A 19,644-nucleotide genomic window follows, 5' to 3' on the forward strand; every position below is an offset into this window, starting at 1 on the left:
AGGGTAGCACGGGCTGGGAGCGGGGCAGACCAGGCTGAGTCGGGATCCTGCCTCGAGCCCTTTCTAGCTGTGAGGGCTCAGGCAAGCTAGGTAGCTGTCCTGAGGAGTAACACGTGGAGAGAGTGATCTACACACAGTTTTGTTTATCATTCTGTTGCCCTGGACTTGCTCATTATTTCCGTGGCTTTAATTTTTATTATTCTTGACCTACAGCACATTTGGGACACATTTTTAATGCAGATTTTACATTAATGCATATACTTAAGACCATTAGAGCTCCTGGAATATATCGAGATGTTTTTAAAAGCAGTGTTTAGGGGCACCTGGGTGGCTCAGTCGGTTAAGCGTCCAGCTCGTGATTTTGGCTCAGGTCACGATCTCACGGCTGTTGGGATCAAACCCCGAGTCGGACGACATGCTGACAGTGCGGAGCCTGCTTGGGATCCTCTGTCTCCCTCTATCTCTCTGCCCTCCCCTGCTCGTGCATGTGTGTGTGTGTGTGTGCCCTCTCTCAAAATAAACTTAAAAAAAAAAACAAAAAACGGTGTTTAATAACAAGGTCTAAAGCTCAGGAGGGTTTTCTAAGAACAATGAAATGTTGGTTGCTTCTGCCACTGATAGGTATGCTTTTTTGTTTATTTTTTAAAGTTTATGTATTTATCTTAGAGAGAGAGAGAGAGAGAGGGAGAGCTGGGGAGGGGCGGAGAGAGAGAGGGAGAGAGAGAATCCTCTCGACTCAGGGCTTGAACTCATGAACCATGAGATCATGACCTGAGCCCAGATCAGGAGTCGGCTGCTTAACTGACTGACCCACCCAGGCGCCCCTAAGTGTTTTTGGAAATTTGTCCCACAGGAAAAAATGTCAGGACAAAAGCAAATATCTCTGTTGTCACTTCTGATTCTTGGGGTCTCCAGGTCTTACTCTGTAAAGAGAATGGCAGCGTTTGAGGGAAGGGGTAGCAGAAGGGGCTACACCAAGCCTGTGCCTTTTCTAGCCCTTGTCACGTTTCTCTGCCTTGGCCATTCTCTCCTTTCCCCCTCTAGTCGCAGGTAAAAGATTTGTGTCCCTCAATAGTTTACTTTGAAAATGGCAACCACACAGAGAAGGTGAATGACAGTGGCCCCCCCCCCCCCGCCCCATATACCACCACCTGGATGCACAGTTGACGTCTTAACTATATTTGCTTTATAGTCAATGGATACATACAGAATGGACAGATATATTCGAACCGGCACACAAATAGGAAAACTGAACCAAATCCACCAAAGTGGAATGAAATGCCCTATTGAAATACTGGCCCCAGTTACAGGAGCAGCATGGGAACGGGATGAGGGCCTGGGAGCCTGGATGGCCCCGGGGGCTGTTACCACAAGTCCTCCTTGTGCCGCTGGAGCCCAGCGCAGGAAAGGAAAGCACCTGGGGTGCCCTGACACGGACAGGCCGCCCCACTCTGGCCGTCTCTAAGGCTGGAGTCTATCAGTCAGGACTCCCTTTATTGCAGATGACAGAGCATTGGCTTGAGCGAGCTTCGGCAGAAAAGAAACGGATTGGACGCATCTGAGGTTCGCATGTCACCAGGGGAACAGAGGTGCAAGACTGGAGCTCAGGGAGGCCGGGACGGGGACTGGAACACCCCAGGACTCTCTGTCTGTCGCTCATGTCCGCGTGCCTCTGTCCGTCTGCTCCGTCTCCTGCTGACGTCTGTTCTCCTTCAGCTTGTATTACGAAGCCTGGCTGCCAGCGTGGCCAAGCCTCCCGCATCTTCTTGAAAGACCTGGCCGCTTACTTCCAGTTACTTGCTTTGCTTACTTCTGATTGATTCGGCAAAGAACAAAATCAAACAAGCAGCAAAAAATTGGGAAAGGTCTCTGCTTAGCTAGGCCTGAGTCGTATACTGACCCTGCCCAATCTCCCGTGGCCAAGAGGGAAGCAGGGTCTTTGGTAGTTTAGGCATGTTCTGCGTGAGGCTTGGGGACCCAGTCATTCTTCCGTAATCATTCTCAGGGACTGCTCTGCACCTGTGCTGCCCAATGAAATAGCCACTAGCCACGTGTGGCAGCTGAGCCCTTGAAATGTCCACCCACAAACCTTGAGATCAGGACGTGGGCCAAAACCAAGAGTTGGACGCTTAACCGACTGAGCCACCCAGGTTCCGCTAAAATGCTTCATTAATATATTTCACGTTGCTTGATAATATTTTGGGTGTGTTGGGTTAAGAAAGTATATTTTTAACATTAATTTTACCTTTTGTTTTACTCATGAACAATTTTTTTTTTCAGTTTATTTATGTTGAGAGAGAGCAAGCACAAGTAGGGGAGGGGCAGAGAGAGGGAGCGAGAATCCCGAGCAGGTTCCGTGCTGTCAGCGTGGAGCCCAACGCTGGGCTTGATCCCAAGAACCATGAGATCGTGACCTGAGCCAAAATCAAGAGCCGGACTCTCAACCGCCCAAGCCACCCAGGCGCCCCTCATTTTACTCTTTTAATGTGGCTGGTGTTATATTTCCATCAACAGTGCTGCACTAAACGTTTGGTTCTCAAGTGTGGTCCCCGGATCAGCATCATCAGCATCCACTGGGAGGGAACTTGCTAGAAATGCAGATTCTCAGGCCTCACTTCAGACTTGGGAACCACACTTGGTGGTGGTGGTGGGCAGATTGGAGGCTGGGGTGGAGGCGGCAGACTGCGTTTTCACAAGACCCCCAAGGATTCTGACGCACGCCCGAGTTTGAGAGCCCCTGCTCCAACCCTAACATGTTTTCTTCCTTTGAAGAGGGGATCAGGTGATGTGTGATTTTAGAACTTTGGATTCTACCAGTCCCCGCCTTTGTGGAATTGAGAGGAATTTCTTAGTTACATTAATCTGTGAGCTATTTAAACTTTTTCCCTTTATAAGCTTTCACGCACAGGTGCTCAGCAGCTCAAATATCAGTGGAAGCATTATTGAAAATACTTACTAAACATATCAAAGAAGCGCATACCTGCCCTAGTGATCTTCTGTAACAAACCCAGAAATGTCAAGCAGCGGCGAAGCCGCATTCGGTGACCAGGAAACAAAGGCCCAGATGCAGCCATGAATAGAGAAGGAACAAAAATTACTAAGACAAGTAGCTTTCCGTGTCTGATGTAGCAGCAGCCAAAAAATAGTGACAGAGGAAGAGGTTTGCTTCAGAGGACAAGAAGGACCAGTTTTCAGTCTGTACGGCCCGCCTCCAGGGAGAGCTTCTGCGCAATCGATCTTTCTCAAATGGGATTCTGTGGAGGGCCCAGGGGAAATGAGGTGCTCCCTGTAGAACAGCCTTGCTGCCATCCGAAGTCCGCATGCTGCCTGGTAAGGCCATAGCACGCTGCTGGCCTGTAGCACATCAGCTGTGTCCTTTTGCCTGGAAAGGACAGGATCAGATCTATTTATAACACACAGTGGGACCACGAAGGGGGAAGTCTCCCACTGCTTGCTGAGTCCTGTCCTCTGTGGCCTCCACCTGTCATCTCGTTAAGGACGAAGCTCTTGCAAAAAGGTGGACGAGGAGAGTGGGGAGCAAGCTCTACCCCCTGGGCGCCACACCCAGGGCGCGGAGGTGGGTGGAGGCCTTGGGGGGCTTGCAGGAGACAGTTTCACTTCTGGCCCCAGTGGGTGGGCGGGGGGATCGGGGTGGGGGGGAAGAGCCTCCCATTTTGGATTCCCTGTTCTGGTTGGCAGACCGAGCCTTTGCTCTCCTGGCCTTTTGCTGTGGATTTAGATTATTCAACACTTTGCATCCAATTTACTGATCCTAGTACCGTTGGGGGAATCAGATGGAGGAAAACAGAACCAAGTGCACATCATTTGCATTATTGCGTTAGAAACCCCCTTAACAGTAACGATTTCCCTTTTTCATTTGAGGTGTTTGTCTAGGGAATTTTCAACATCTCAAATCAGAATTGATTTTCTTTGGGGACCCAGGGAGGCATCCGGGCATGCTTCTAGGCAGAGCGAATAATAGGTTTTTTTCTATTGAGAAAAAGTTGCTGACATCATGAACTATTGTCATTTAGTGCTAAACACGCATTTCACTGGTGACTTCACAGATAATTTGACAGGCTGGAGAAATGGGGTGCAGGAACCCTTGTTACTCTGAGACAGGAGGTAGAAAAACAATGATGGAGTCCCCGGAAGAAGGGCAATGGAGTGGGGCGCCTGGGTGGCTCCGTCGGTTAAGCGTCCGACTTTAGCTCAGGTCATGATCTTGCAGGCTGTGAGTTCGAGCCCTGCGTTGGGCTCTGTGCTGACAGCTCAGAGTCTAGAGCCTGCTTCGGATTCTGTGTCTCCCTCTCTCTCTGCCTCCCCCCACTAATGCTTTATCTCTGTCTCTCTCTCAAAAATAAATAAATATTAAAAAAAAAAAAAAAGGCAACAACCCAGATGCCATATTTAGTCCTTTTGTTAAACTAGGGGTCTGTGCAATTGGCCAGAAAGTATGGTTCTGCTCACTTCCAGTGACTGGAAGTACATGTCAATCATCCTTTCCATGTTAGCTATTTGTTTTTAAAATAAATAATTTGTTTAAAGACATTGACTAGAACTTTTGGGCTAATCTTAAGACTTTTACCATCTTCCCTCTTTTTAAAAAAAATTTTTTTTAATGTTTATTTTTGAGAGAGAGACAGACAGAGAGACAGAGTGCGAGCAGGGGAGGGGCAGAGAGAGAGGGAGACACAGAATCCGAAGCAGGCTCCAGGCTCTGAGCTGTCAGCACAGAGCCCGACGCGGGGCTTGAACTCACGAACCATGAGATCACGACCTGAGTCGAAGTCAGACGCTTAACCGACTGAACTACCCAGGTGCCCAGCATCTTCCCTCTTGTAGAAAGGCTACGGGGAATTATTATTTCATGAGTAGAGTCTCACTTTGCGATGGTGGAAAAGGTCCGGAGGTGGATGGTGGGTGGTGATGGTTGCTGAACAGGGAGAATGTACATAATGCCACTGACGTGTACACTTTAAATGGCACATTTTGTGTCGTGTATATTTTACCACAATAAAAAAAAAAAAATCTCTAAACTAACAATGGGGAGAAAAGGAAAAAAGTGGACTAGGATTTGTAAGGGTGGAAGCAAGACTTCACCCCAGTTATAACCCGTCCCCTCATTTTCCTTTTGTTTTTTGTTGAAGCCAAACACACTTAGAATAAAGTATGTGGGGGCGCCTGGGTGGCTCAGTCGGTTGAGCGTCCGACCTCGGCTCAGGTCATGATCTCACAGTGTGAGTTCAAGGCCCGCGTCGGGCTCTGTGCGGACGGCTCGGAGCCTGGAAACTGCTTCGGATTCTGTTTCCCCCTCTCTCTCTGCCCCTCCCCCGCTCATGCTCTGCTCTCTCTCTCTCTCTCTCTCTCTCTCTGTCAAAAATAAAAATAAACATTAAAAAAAATTTTTTTAAAAAGTGTGAGAACCACACACAAAAATAAATAAATAAATAAACAAACAAATAAATAAATAAAATAAAGTATGTGGAGCGCATTAATCTTAGTCTTAGCCATACAACTCATTGAGTTTTTACATGTGGCCATATCTATATAAACCACCACCAAGTCAAGATATAGAACATTCCGCCCCCCCGCCCCAACCCCAGAAGGTTCCTTCCCAGTCAGTAACACCCCCGGAGGGAACCACTATTTTGTTTTTTTGTTTTTTTGTTTTTTTGTTTTTTTTTTTTTTTAATATATGAAATTTACTGTCAAATTGGTTTCCATACAACACCCAGTGCTCATCCCAAAAGGTGCCCTCCTCAATACCCATCACCCACCCTGCCCTCCCTCCCCCCCCCCATCAACCCTCAGTTTGTTCTCAGTTTTTAACAGTCTCTAATGCTTTGGCTCTCTCCCACTCTAACCTCTTTTTTTTTTTTTTTTTTTTCCTTCCCCTCCCCCATGGGTTTCTGTTATGTTTCTCAGGATCCACATAAGAGTGAAACCATATGGTATCTGTCTTTCTCTGTATGGCTTATTTCACTTAGCATCACACTCTCCAGTTCCATCCATGTTGCTACAAAAGGCCATATTTCATTTTTTCTCATTGCCACGTAGTATTCCATTGTGTATATAAACCACAATTTCTTTATCCATTCATCAGTTGATGGACATTTAGGCTCTTTCCATAATTTGGCTATTGTTGAGAGTGCCGCTATAAACATTGGGGTACAGGTGCCCCTATGCATCAGTACTCCTGTATCCCTTGGATAAATTCCTAGCAGTGCTATTGCTGGGTCATAGGGTAGGTCTATTTTTAATTTTCTGAGGAACCTCCACACTGCTTTCCAGAGCGGCTGCACCAATTTGCATTCCCACCAACAGTGCAAGAGGGGGAACCACTATTTTGACTTCTATCACCATCATTTGGTTTTTACCAATTCTTAGCTCTGTAAAAAGTGAAATCAGGAAGGGTATACTCTTGTATGTCTAATTTCTTTCACTTGGCGTCTCTGTGGGATCCATTCATCTATTGGTGTATCAGTAATTCCTTTTTTTTTCTTTTTTTACTGTGTACTTTCTGTTGTCTACTAAGTCATTCTTTAACTCTCTCCTCTTGCTGGTGAACACGTGGATTGTATTTTTGGGGGCTCTCATAAATAAAGCTGCTGTGAACATTCTTTTGATGAGCCCATGTCCTCATTTCTCTCTTGGATATAGATTTAGGAGTGGGATGGCTGAATCATAGCGTGCAGATACTCACCTCTAACAGATACTGCCAGCTTTACAGAGCGGCTTATCGGTACACACTCCCACAAGCAGAGCATGAGAGTTCCCGTTGCTTCACAACCTCACCAACACTTGGTTTTGTTTTGTTTTGTTTTGTTTTGTTTTGTTTTGTTTTCTTTCAAACCATTCTGGGGTGTGTATTGTTAATACCCTGAAATCTAAACAATGCAAAAATGGAAATTTTTTTTTTAATTGTGCAAATATTTAAACACCTACCCTTCAGCCAGTATTGTTAATACCCTGAAATCTAAACAATGCAAAAATGGAAATTTTTTTTTTAATTGTGCAAATATTTAAACACCTACCCTTCAGTAAATGACCCCAAAGCCAGTAGAGTGGGATGGAGCTGGCCCTTTGGGCTCTCAAGCCAGGGTGGGTGGCAGGGACTGCCTGCTCCAGGCCTCCATTGATTTGAGGGCTTTCCCATACTGCTCTCTCCAGATGTCAGATATATTCGGGATGGCTCCGGGCATCTGCCTGGCTCCAGTCTTCTAGCACTGTTCCTCTTCAGGAACATTCTTTCGAGAAGACTTATGGTGGTTGAGAAAATTTATTTGCAGTGTCTCTCACTGACCCTGACTGTAATTTACTTGGGCCAGAGCTGTGAGCTCATTTAGGGGCTCCCCCTCTTAGATTTCAGTTCCTTTTAACACATTTGTTTTCCTGGTTTCGTGACAGGGAAGAAAGCAGAAAAAGGAGTTTCTGATTTCTTTCTGTCTCCATAAGCAGTGTTCTTCTGGCCTCCAGGAAAGTTCCTTTATTCCCTTTGAACACGTCTGTGTGAGATCATATATGGAGTGCCCGGTATGGAGCACATGTTACATGTTCAGGTTGTTTCTATGTCCTCCTTCTACTTCCCCCATATATGTGTATGTGCACATATACATACATATGTATACACGTACATATACACACACACATACGTATACACACAGACATCTCTATAACTGAGATATGTATTTTTAAGCTATTTTTTGTTGTCCTTGAACTTTCTGCGCATTGCCCCATCTTGCCTTTTGTGCATCTCACAGTTCTTTTTTTTATCATCTCCCTCTCCCCCCTTTTTTAAAAATTTTTTAATTTTTTTAATTTTTTTTAATTTTAATTTTAATTTTTTAATTGTTTAATTTTTTAAATTTAATTTTTTAATTTTTTATTGTTTTTTAATTTTTTTAAATTTTTTTAAATTTAAAAAAAATTAAAAAAATTTTTTTTAATTTTAATTTTTTAAATTTAATTTTAATTTAAAACCCAGGAAGGCAGGGTTTTTTGTTTTTGTTCTTTAGAGAGAGTGAGCAGGGGAGGGACACAGAGAGAGAACAGAGGATCCAAAGCAGGCTTTACAGCAGAGAGCCCGATGCAGGGCTCGAACTCACAAACTGAGATCATGACCTGAGCCGAAGTCAGGCGCTCAACCGACTGAGCCACCCAGGTGCCCCCAGGAAAGCAGGTTTTTAAAAAAATCATTATTTGAAGTGTGACACGATGGGTCATATTCACCCATCATCTTATACTATTCTTTGAAACAGTAATGGAAGGTCGTACTCTGTCCTGTAAACGATAGACACAGGTTTGTCTAGCTTTGCAAGTTTCCACCTCCCAGTGGGATACTCCTGAAAGTGTCATCACAGCATCTTAACCACAGGGCAGGTGCTATTGCGCTGTTTTCTTGGTCTATAGCACTCCCTACTGATGATACATGTTTTCATCCTCTGTCAGCTCAAGAGGGCCAGCAGTGAGGACATGCTCAACAAACCAGGAAGTACGGCCGCTTCTGGGGTAGTTCGACTGAAAAAGACTTCAACAGCTGGAGCCATCTCTGAACTTGCTGAGAGCCGCCTGAGGAGCAACCCAGGTAGGAAGGACCCAGGTCGGAGAGCCCAGGGCAGGAGGGCCCCAGGTAGGAGGGACTCAGAGAGGAGGACCCCAGGCAGGAGGGCCCCGGGCTGGAGGGACTCAGAGAGGAGGACCTCAGGCTGGAGGACCCCAGGCAGGAGGACCCCAGGCAGGAGGGACTCAGGCAGGAGGGCCCCAGGCAGGAGGGACTCAGGCAGGAGGGCCCCAGGCTGGAGGGACTCAGGCAGGAGGGCCCCGGGCTGGAGGGACTCAGGTGAGAGGGATCCAGATAGGAAGGCCCCAGGCAGGAAGAACCCAGGCGGGAAGGCCCCACGCAGGAGAGCCTCAGGTGAAAAGGACCAGGTGGGAAGGACCCAGGCAGGAGGGACCTGGGTACAAGGGACCTAAGCAGGCCATTCATCTTGGTGTTTTGAAAAACATTCAATGATTCCTGCGTCCCTCCCCTCATCAGAGATGTTTTGCTGGCCCTTACTCTGGGCCAGGAAGGGGTTTAGGCAACGACATCCCTGCCCATGGCGAGTTTACGTCTAGTGAGGAGACTGAGAAGAAACAAAAAGGTAGGAAGGAGTGCTGTGGTTCCCTCTGTCCGTCTCGCTGTCCATCTGTCACCATGTGTGTGTGAAATTCCTCCGAGGCATTTCTGGCAAGCTAGTGTCGGTTCTGGGTTCTTGGTATGAGGTACATATTCGATGAGTGAATGAACGCTGTAGGCCTCTCACGGGCCTGGGTGGACGGCATCCTTCCTGGACCCTGTGGAAGTCTGGGAAAATCCTCCCATAAAGGCTGCTCTGAGTCACTTAGGTGGCAGTGGCCATGGGACCCGGGGAACTTTCTCAGGTTTCCTAGTTTTCTGAGAATCAGAAAAGGGTTTTTTAACCATTATATGTGAGTTCAGAGCTTGGAAAGCATAAAACACCAGGAATGTATTTGATTTTATTTTGGTAAGAAAGCTAAGATTTCCATGGTCCAACTGTTTTAGTGTAGATCTCCCTGTATTGCTAAATTGTCTGAGATGAGATGGGAAAATAGCTGAATTATGTCATTAGTACTTTATAATGGAGGTTGAATGGTAGTATACTTATGATTTTTTGTGTCTGCATAAAATACCACAACCCAGATTAGCTCTCCAAAGGTGTATTTTAATGTACTCAGTTTTCTAAAAGTTGAATCTATGAAGAGTATATGTGGCTTTTTTTTTTTTTTTTTGATGTAAGGGCCTCATGTTTCTATACAATGGTTTTACTATTTTAAAGACTACTTTCATACTAAATACACACATTTGGATTTAAAAATACAACAAATGAAAGTACAACTTCTTTCTATCACGCCGGCCTAAACACGAGTTTCAAAAGTTGACAAAGCCCCATTTTAAAAAAAATGACAAAAAGATCTCACTCTGAAATATTGATGTAAAAGTGTGAGATCCAGGGTCACCTGGGTGGCTCAGTCAGTAGTAAGCCAGTAAGTCAGTGACTCTGGATTTCGGCTCAGGTCATGACCTCACGGTTCGTGAGTTCGAGCCCCGCATCGGGCTCCTCGCTGACAGTGTGGGGCGTGCTTGGGATTCTCTCTCTCCCCCTCTCTCTGCCCCTCCCCCCACTCAAAGTAAATAAGCTTAAAAAAAATGTGGTATCGGAATATTAGCAAATAGAATTCAAGAAGAAATTAAGAGAATAATAGTATACATCGCAATGAAGTGGATTTATGCCAAGAAAGCCTTAATGTTTGGAAATTTAGTAATATAATCTATTGTACAATATTGATAGGCCAAGGAAGGAGAACCATTGGTCATCTCGGTAGAGGTGGAAGACACATTTGGCAAAATTATCAATCTTTCCGTTTTTATTTTATTTTTTTTTAATTTTTTTTTTAAACATTTATTTATTTTTGAGACAGAGAGAGACAGAGCATGAACAGGGGAGGGGCAGAGAGAGAGGGGGACACAGAATCTGAAACAGGCTCCAGGCTCTGAGCTATCAGCACAGAGTCCGACGCGGGGCTCGAACTCACGGACCGTGAGATCGTGACCTGAGCCGAAGTCGGACGCTTAACCGACCAAGCCACCCAGGCGCCCCAATCTTTCTGTTTTTAAAAACAAACTTTTGGTTTGCTATAAATGTATGGATACTTGTCTAGTGGTATGACGTATATGTATCTCAAACCAAAGCCAGAACTGTCCTCAATGGTGGAATCCTGGAAGTCTTCCCGTTAAAATCAAGAATGATTCAAGATTGCCCATCACTGGGGGCGTCTGGGTGGCTCAGTTGGTTAAGCGTCCAACTCTTCATTTTGGCTCAGGTCATGATCTCGTGGTTTGTGCGTTTAAACCCCGCGTTGGGCTCTGGGCTGACAGCATGGAGCCTGATAGCGATTCTGTCTGTCTCTCTCTCTCTGCCCCTCCCCTGCTTGCTCTCTATCTATCTCTCAAAAGTAAATAAAAATAAACAACAGCAACAACAAAAGGTTGCCCATCATTATCCCTGTCAACAAAGTTTTTCTGCAAGTATTAACCAGGGCAGTGAGACAGAGGAACAATAGCTACATAAATATTAGAAATGAGGAAACAAAATGATGATTTTATGCAGAGGATAACATCGTACGCTTAGAAAAATGCTTAGAATTTCCTGAACATTTGGGGCGCCTGGATGGCTCAGTCGGATGAGCGTCCAACTTCGGCTCAGGTCATGATCTCATGGTTCATGAGTTCGAGCCCTGCATCGAGCTCTGTGCTGACAGCTCAGAGCCTGGAGCCTGCTTCGGATTCTGTGTCTCCCTCTCTCTCTGCCACTCCCCCCGCTCATGCTCTGTCTCTCTCTCTCTCTCTGTCAAAAATAAATAAACATTAAAAAAATAAAAAAAAAAGAATTTGCTGAACATTTTATCATTAGAAAAAACTTAGAATGCCCCGCAATCTATTAGATACAATAAGAGTTTAGTGTGTGGTTGTAGAATACAAAATATAAGTCACTTTCCTATCAGTGACTGGTTGGAAAAGATAAATAATATAAGAAATGATCCCATTTATAAAGGAATGTAAAAGGTAAAATATATATAGGAATAAACTTAATATTATAAGAGACCATATATATATTTTTTGGGGGGGGGTGCAAGTGAGCAAGGGACAGAGAGAGAGAGAGAGAGGTACGGAGAGAGAGAGAGACAGAGAGAGAGAAAGCGGGGCTCACCCAGGGCTCATGTTTTACCCGAAGTGGGGCTTGAGCTTACCTGATGCAGGGCTCGAACTCACAAACTGCGAGATCATGACCTGAGCCAAAGTCAGATGCTTAATGACTGAGCCACCCAGGTGCCCAAGAGACTGTATTTTTAAAAAAATAATCTTAAAATTCTTTTGAAGGACATAAAAGGAGAAATAAATAAGTAGAAGGATATATATACATGGTTCCTGAATAGGAAGGTTAAATATAATAAATTTTTAATAAGTATAATATCTTAAATATAATAACATTGTCTAAATTACTTTATGAATCTCTTTTCACCCCAATGAAGGTATCCGCAGAAATTGACTGGGAGTGCAAACACTGGGAAAATGATACTGGGTTTATCTAAAACAGTAGTTCCCGGGGCGCCTGGGTGGCTCAGTCGGTTAAGCGTCAGACTTCGGCTCAGGTCACGATCTCGCGGTACGTGAGTTCGAGCCCCGCATCGGGCTCTGTGCTGACTGCTCAGAGCCTGGAGCCCGTTTCAGATTCTGTGTCTCCCTCTCTCTCTGACCCTCCCCCCGTTCATGCTCTGTCTCTCTCTGTCTCAAAAATAAATAAATGTTAAAACAGTAGTTCCCAATGGGCGGCCCTCTTGCCCACCACCCTAACCCAAGGAACAATTGGCAATGTCTTCAGACATTTTTGATTTTCATAATTAGGGGTGTGCTACTGACACCTAGTGGGTGGAGGTCAGAGTGGCTGCTAAACACATAAGACAGCCCCCCACAATAAAGAATTATCCAGCCCAAAACGTTAATAGTACCTCTGTGGATAGGTCCTGATCTAGAAGACTAAATATTTGTCAATAATCAGAAAATTTCTAAAAAAACAGTAACCAAGGGACTAAGTTTAAGCATCTTGGAACTGGAGAACCAATAGGCAGTTCAATGGACGATGGAGAAAGTCCAGATTGCATTGGACTAGTATATATATAGGATAGTATAGGACAAAGTAGCATCTTATATCAAGACTGGTAATTCATTCGTAAGTAACGACTGATTGATGGGGCGCCTGGGTGGCTCAGTCGGATAAGCGGCCGACTCTTGATGGTGGGTCAGGTCATGATCTCGGTTCGTGAGATTGAGCCCCACATTGGGCTCTGCACTGACAGTGCTAAGCCTGCTTGGGATTCTCTCTCTCCCTCTCTCTCCACCCCTCCCCTGCTTGTGCTCTCTCTCTCTCTCTCAAAATAAATAAATAAACACTTAAAAAGTATTAAAAAAATAACGACTGAGTCTTTGGGAAAAAATAAAATAGGATTCTTATCTCATTCCTACCATCAAAATAAATTCCAAGCCGATTAAAGATTTAGACATTAAAAAGTGAAACCATGAACGTACAAAGAGAAAAACATCAGAGTCAATTTGTAGTCTTGACCTTGGAAGGGCCTTTCTAAGTAGGAGCAAACACAGAAGCCATATAAGAAAAGATGAAAAATCACATAAATATAAAAAAACTGCCTCGTAAAAAGAGGAAGCTATTTGCAATACATGTAACAAAGGGCTTATGTCCAAAGAGTTTATATAAATCAATAAGAAAAAGAAAAATAGTACAATAGGAAAATGGCTAATTCACATACACACACACACACACACACATACACACACAAGCCACTAGAAAGATGCTAAGTCTCACATATAGGTAAAGAAATGTAAGTCAGAATAATAAGTAGATATACTATTTCCCCTAATAAATTAGCAAAAATGAAAGTGGTTGATAACTTCTCATGTTCTTAAGGGTGAAGGAAGCTGGCACTCCACATACACTTGATGCACAAAGATGGTTAGGTAATATCTGTCTGCATTTGAAATATGTATAGTCTTTCACCAAGGATTTCTGCTACTCAGCATTTAATATGACTGATTTACTTGAAAAAAGGATGACAATATATATAGACAGTTGTGGCATTCTTATAATAGGAAAATACTGGAAACACCTAAACGTGTATCAGGACAGAGCTGGTTGCATAATGTGAGGGTGATGCTATGGAATACTATGCAGCTACGAAAACGGACACAGTAGATTTGTATGTAACCAACAGGGGAAGATCAAAGTACATTACTCAGTGGGGAAAAGCCCATGGTGCTTATAGTACAGTCTTTAATTTTTTCAAATATACATTAATACTATATTTGAAATCACAACTTTTTTTTCTGGAGGGATATAAAAATGGTTATCTTTGAGGAGTTACCTGAACTGAAAGTGGTGGGGGAAAGAGACTTCAGGTGGGATCTTTCTATACTGTTTGAAAATTTTTAAACCTATCCATACAATGCTTTAAAAATTAAAAACAGAGTAAATACAGGTCAAAACCTAGAGGTTTTGTTTGTTTGTTTGTTTTGCCAAATCTTCCACTTCTACTTGCTTTTGTGATGTTTGTTTAACCATTTTGTTGATGAACTATTTGTTTGATCACAGCATGTGCTCCCTTGGTTCAGGATTCCAGAGAAAGACTTGGGTTTCATCCTGGCTCCTCAAGTGGCCTCACTCCCACACCTCCTAGGGCAATAGCCTGTTTACTTGTCAAATTAAGGAAGTACTTGCATATCTGCTACATAGTGATGCTCTCAAGACAGAGATCTTCGGGGCGCCTGGGTGGCTCAGTCGGTTAAGCGTCCGACTTCGCTCAGGTCATGATCTCATGGTCCGTGAGTTCGAGCCCCGCGTCGCGCTCTGTGCTGACAGCTCAGAGCCTGGAGCGTGCTTCAGATTCTGTGTCTCCCTCTCTCTCTGACCCTCCCCCATTCATGCTCTGTCTCTCTCTGTCGCAAAAATAAATAAACATTTAAAAAAAAAAAAAAAAAAAAAGACAGAGATCTTGAAGACTTCCTAAACTGTAATGGGCTAGTGGGTTGCAAGGCACAGTTACGATTCCTAAAGTTGCCATACGAATCCAGTTTGCCACCTTCTTTACTATAACGAAATTATGTCCTTTGAATTAATGGAGTTGCATTCGAAAATGACAGCTTGCCTCTGGAACTTTTATTGTGAAACGCGGGCAGTCCTCAACAATTTTCTAACCAGCTTTTTGGACGGCTGGCGCCTCCGTGCATCGTCGTGTATCCCTAAACTGCCTCGTTCACGGTGAATCAGACCTGTGCATCAGCCGGTGAGCCAGCTGTTAAGCCACACGGTGATGCTTCCCGTCAGCCAGGCTTGTCTGTTGTAGGTACAGGGGTGTTAGGTGGCCATTTGAATATTGGATCACGTTTTTTCTCTCTCTCTCTCTTTCTCTCTTTCATACACACGAGAAACAGGGAAACAAAAGTGCTGGTACTTTTGTAGTAATAAGTGCAGGTTTTAAAATCTCAATACCATGGCAACAAAGATGGAAGTGATTTGGTTTGTTAGAAACGGCACCCCCATTGGATGTTGGATTTACAAGCCTGCTTGAGATTCTCTCTCTTCCTGTCTCTCTGCCCCTCCCCTACTTGTGAGCTCTCTGTCTCTTAAAATAAGTAAATAAACATTAAAAAAAAAAAAAACAAAGAAAAAGAATGAAAACAAAGAAAATAAGCAAAATGCTAACAATATGTAGTTGATTTCCTCTTAAAGGAAAGTTGCAACTATAAATTATATATATAGACTCTTAGGGAACAGAGTTCTTTTTATGGCCCTCAAGTCTTAGTTTCTGAACTTTTGGCCTTGGGACAAGTTTTCCATAATGCATGGTATGTGTTATTTCTGTTTTCTTTCAACTGCATTAATTTTATTTTTTTAAGTTTATTTATTTATTTTGAGAGAGAAAGAATAAGGGTGGAGGGGTGGGAGAGAGAGAGAGAGAGAGAGAGAGAGAGAGAGAGAGAGAGAGAGAATCCCAAGCAGGTTCCACATTATCAGCGCAGAGCCTGACGCAGGGCTTGAACTTAACAAACCGTGAGATCAGGACCTGAGCTGAAATCAAGAGTCGGACGCTTAACCGACTGAGCCATCCAGGCGCCCCTCAACTGTACTAATTTTAACAAGGATCTTAGCATGAAATTATAATATGGTATTATAGTTTTAAACTCACAATAGTTAAACCTGCGACCAGCCTGTATCGCGTGCACCCCGTCCTGGGAATCGATCCGTCGTTAGGGAGAACCACTCAAACCCAGTACCAGCAGAAAATGCTCCGTGCTTTAGTAATAATAATTTCATGGTTGCTCACACTCGCACATGGTGCTAACTCGCCATCTGACCCAGGTCTTGAATGGGAGAGCATGGAGTTTCTGGAAGCCTTTCCTAGAATATTTCAAGAACAACAGTGTCCACACTCCACATCCACTCCTGCTGATTTTCTTTCTAGATCAATATTATTAACCTATCTGCGTTCCAGCCCAGATACGTTCTTCTTCCTTTTGTCCCTAAGGTGCCCTTTGTATATATCTCATCTTACCCTGTCGGGGTAGATTTAGACAACACGATGGTCCCTCGTGCGTAGGCACTTGCCCTCCCTGCTTTCGCCATTGGCTGCTCATCTCAGGGTCCCACAAAAGGTGGGGAGAGCCCCCACAAAGCTACAAAGGAATCCAGCCACTAGATGGCAACCTTGTCAAGACACTGCCGTGCCCTTCTGCTATGAGCCCGGTGCCGAGGCACGGTTTCATTACCAGACTTGAGAAGCAATCCTCCTTTCACTTATTCACTAATTCAACAGATATTTTTGAGTGCCTCCTATGTGCCCCGCACTGCTCTAAGCAAAAAGAACCATCGGTGAAGAGGAAAGAGATGCCTGCGTTCATGAGCGCGACGTGGAAGAGGTGATGACATCAGCCAGGTAGAAAGGGGTGACCCACAGTGAGAGGCCACTGTGGCTGCAGCTGCGTGAGCGAGGACAGCAGTGGGAGGCGAGGGCAGAAAGGCCAAGGAACAGAAGAGTGACATGATCTGACTTCATTCCTTTTTTTTTTTATTTTTAAAAATTTTTATTTTTGAGAGAGTACACATGCAAGTGCGTTGAGGGTGGGGGAGCAGAGAGAGAGAGAGAGAGAGAGAGAGAGAGAGAATCCCAAGCCCGGCTCCGGGCTCGAACTCACGAACAGTGAGATCGTGACCTGAGCCGAAACCAAGAGTCGGATGCTCAACCGACTGAGCCACGCAGGTGCCCCCTGCCTTCATTCTGAAAGGAGTCCTTGGCTGCTTGTTGAGAGGGGACGAATGGAGTGGGGAGGCCAGACCAGAGGCTGGGAAAGAGGTGGCCTGGGCAGGGTTGTGGCCGTGGAGCTGGGAGCAGTAGCCAGGTTCTGGGTATAGTTTGAAGGGTGGAGTCAATGGCTTTAAACGCCCCTGATGGGTTCTTTTGAACTGTGGTAAAAGACGCATGACATAACAATTATCTTCAGAAGCATTTCTAAGGGTACAGTTCAGGGGCATTAAGCTCATTCACAGTGGCCTGCAGCCATCCCCCCCTCCCCCGTCCACCCACAGAGCACTTTTCCTCCCCCACAACTGAAACTCTGTCCCCGCTCAACACTAGCTCCCCACTCCTTCCTCCCCCGCCCCCAGCGCCTGGCAACCAGCATTCTACTTTCTGCCTCTGTGAATTGCCAGTTCTAGAGACTCCATACAAGTGGAGTCGGGCAGTCCTTATCCTTTCGTGCCTGGCCTATCTCATTTAGCATAACGTCCTCAAGGTTGAGCCGTGCTGGAACAAGTGCCAGAATTCCCTTCTTCTTTTTTTTTTCTTTAAGGCTGAATTCCATGACGCTGTATGCACACGCCACATTTCGTTTGTCCATTCATCCATCAGTGGATGTTGGTGTCGTTCACACCTCTTGGATCCGGTGAATAATGTCACCATGAACGTGGGTGTGCAAGTAGCCGTCCCTGTCCCTGCTCCTGACCCTTTGGGTTTTATGCCTCAGAGTGACATTGCTGATTCTCCCGGTGGGTGTGGGGTAGATGGAGGGTCGGCTTTCTGCTCACGGTATCTGTGGAGCTAGTGAGAGGAGATCTGACGGGCACCCCAGGGATGAGCTTGAACACCAGTCCCTTCTGGAGACAGCGCTTGGCCAGTAGGGTGGCCAGGGTGGGGGGGGGGGGTTTCCTGTAGCCACACAGGTGAACGTTATAAAAACTGGCACCGGGGCGCCTGGGTGGCGCAGTCGGTTAAGCGTCCGACTTCAGCCAGGTCACGATCTCGCGGTCCGTGAGTTCGAGCCCCGCGTCAGGCTCTGGGCTGATGGCTCAGAGCCTGGAGCCTGTTTCCGATTCTGTGTCTCCCTCTCTCTCTGCCCCTCCCCCGTTCATGCTCTGTCTCTCTCTGTCCCAAAAATAAATTAAAAAACGTTGAAAAAAAAATTAAAAAAATAAATAAATAAATAAAAACCAAACTGGCACCACACAAAGGTGTTCATTTAGGTGATTCTATACATAGCACATGTGGGATTTAAGAGGATGTCCTTATTTTATTTATTTATTTATTTATTTATTTATTTATTTATTTTTTTATTAAAAAAAATTTTTTTTAACGTTTATTTATTTTTGAGACAGAGAGAGACAGAGCATGAACAGGGGAGGAGCAGAGAGAGAGGGAGACACAGAATCTGAAACAGGCTTCAGGCTCTGAGCTGTCAGCACAGAGCCCGACGCGGGGCTCAAACTCACGGACCGTGAGATCATGACCTGAGCCGAAGTCAGATGCTTAACTGACCAAGCCACCCAGGCGCCCCAGGATGTCCTTATTTTAAACTGGTATCAGGGTTTTCTAAAAGTTAAGTAAGTTGAATGTTCGGTGCCAGCTGCACCTTGGCCAGACTCTGTGTTAAGGAAGCAGGCTCACTTCCAAAAAGGCGCCCGTGTCCTTGCCTACACAAGCGTCTGCCCGTTCCCCAGTTACACGTGTCAGACCAGTGTACCTTGGGCTGCAACCTAAGATGCTTGTCCTCTTTGACCTCTCTAACCTAGAAGGTAGATGTTCTTTAAAAAAATTTTTTTAATCATTTATTTATTTTTGAGAGACAGAGACAGAGCACGAGCAGGAGAGGGGCAGAGAGAGAGAGGGAGACAGAGACAGAGACAGAATCTGAAGCAGGCTCCAGGCTCTGAGCTATGAGCACAGAGCTTGATGCGGGACCCGAACCCACAAACAGCGAGATCATGACCTGAGCCGAAGTCGGATGCTTAACTGAGCCACCCAGGCGCCCCTAGACGTTCTTTAAAAAAAAAAAAAAAAAAAAAAAAGTTTTTTTATATTTGAAAGAGAGAGAGCACGAGAATGAGCAGGGGAGTGGCAGACAGGGAGAAAGACAGAATTCCAAGCAGGGTGGAAACCTACAAGGTGCTCGAACCCATGAACTGTGGGATTGTGACCTGAGCCAAAATCAAGAGTCAGTCGCTTAACCAACTGAGCAGGCTCAGGTGGGGTTTGGCAGTGTTCCCAAAGTCAAACCCAGTCTGACTCCCGAATTCTTTCCTCCGCCACCTTGTTGCTTCTGCTGGGGTGGGGAGTCTTGTTTTTTCCCCCATCATCTTCATCCAGTGTAGAATTACTGCCAATAGGTCACATTCTTTGCACACTGTGTGCTAACCATTGTTCTATGTGCTTGATACATATCATCTCCTTTAGGCTTTACAATACCCTAGGACATAGGATCAGTACTGTCCTTGCCTTTTTTTTTTTTTTTTGAAGTAGGCTCCACGTCCAGGGTGGCGCCCAACGGGGGGCTTGAACTCACGACCCTGAGATCATGACCTGAGCGGAGATCAAGAGTCGGATGCTCAATCGACAGAGCCACCCAGGTGCCCCACTGTCCTTGCCATTTTGTAGATCAGGGAGATTAAGCAGCCTGTGCAATTCCATGCTTAGTAAATATTGGGGCTGGGACTTGCTGAAACATGGGCACAGGTTGGC

The 19,644-nt window shown here is 45.1% G+C and overlaps 1 protein-coding gene across 7 annotated transcripts in view; it reads left to right on the plus strand.

Annotated features, from left to right (window-relative positions):
• SPECC1 (sperm antigen with calponin homology and coiled-coil domains 1) overlaps positions 1–19,644 on the plus strand; it is a 283,596-nt gene that overhangs the window by 85,103 nt on the left and 178,849 nt on the right. For all 7 annotated transcript variants that reach the window (XM_053893308.1, XM_053893306.1, XM_053893304.1 and 4 more), the window contains exon 3: positions 8,452–8,587. In XM_053893308.1, the coding sequence (XP_053749283.1) occupies positions 8,452–8,587 (136 nt within the window). The remainder of the gene's footprint in view (positions 1–8,451; positions 8,588–19,644) is intronic.

The sequence above is a fragment of the Panthera pardus genome, unplaced genomic scaffold (genome assembly GCF_024362965.1).
Source record: "Panthera pardus isolate Hobbes unplaced genomic scaffold, ASM2436296v1 HiC_scaffold_3, whole genome shotgun sequence".
NCBI classification, from domain to species: domain Eukaryota; kingdom Metazoa; phylum Chordata; class Mammalia; order Carnivora; family Felidae; genus Panthera; species Panthera pardus.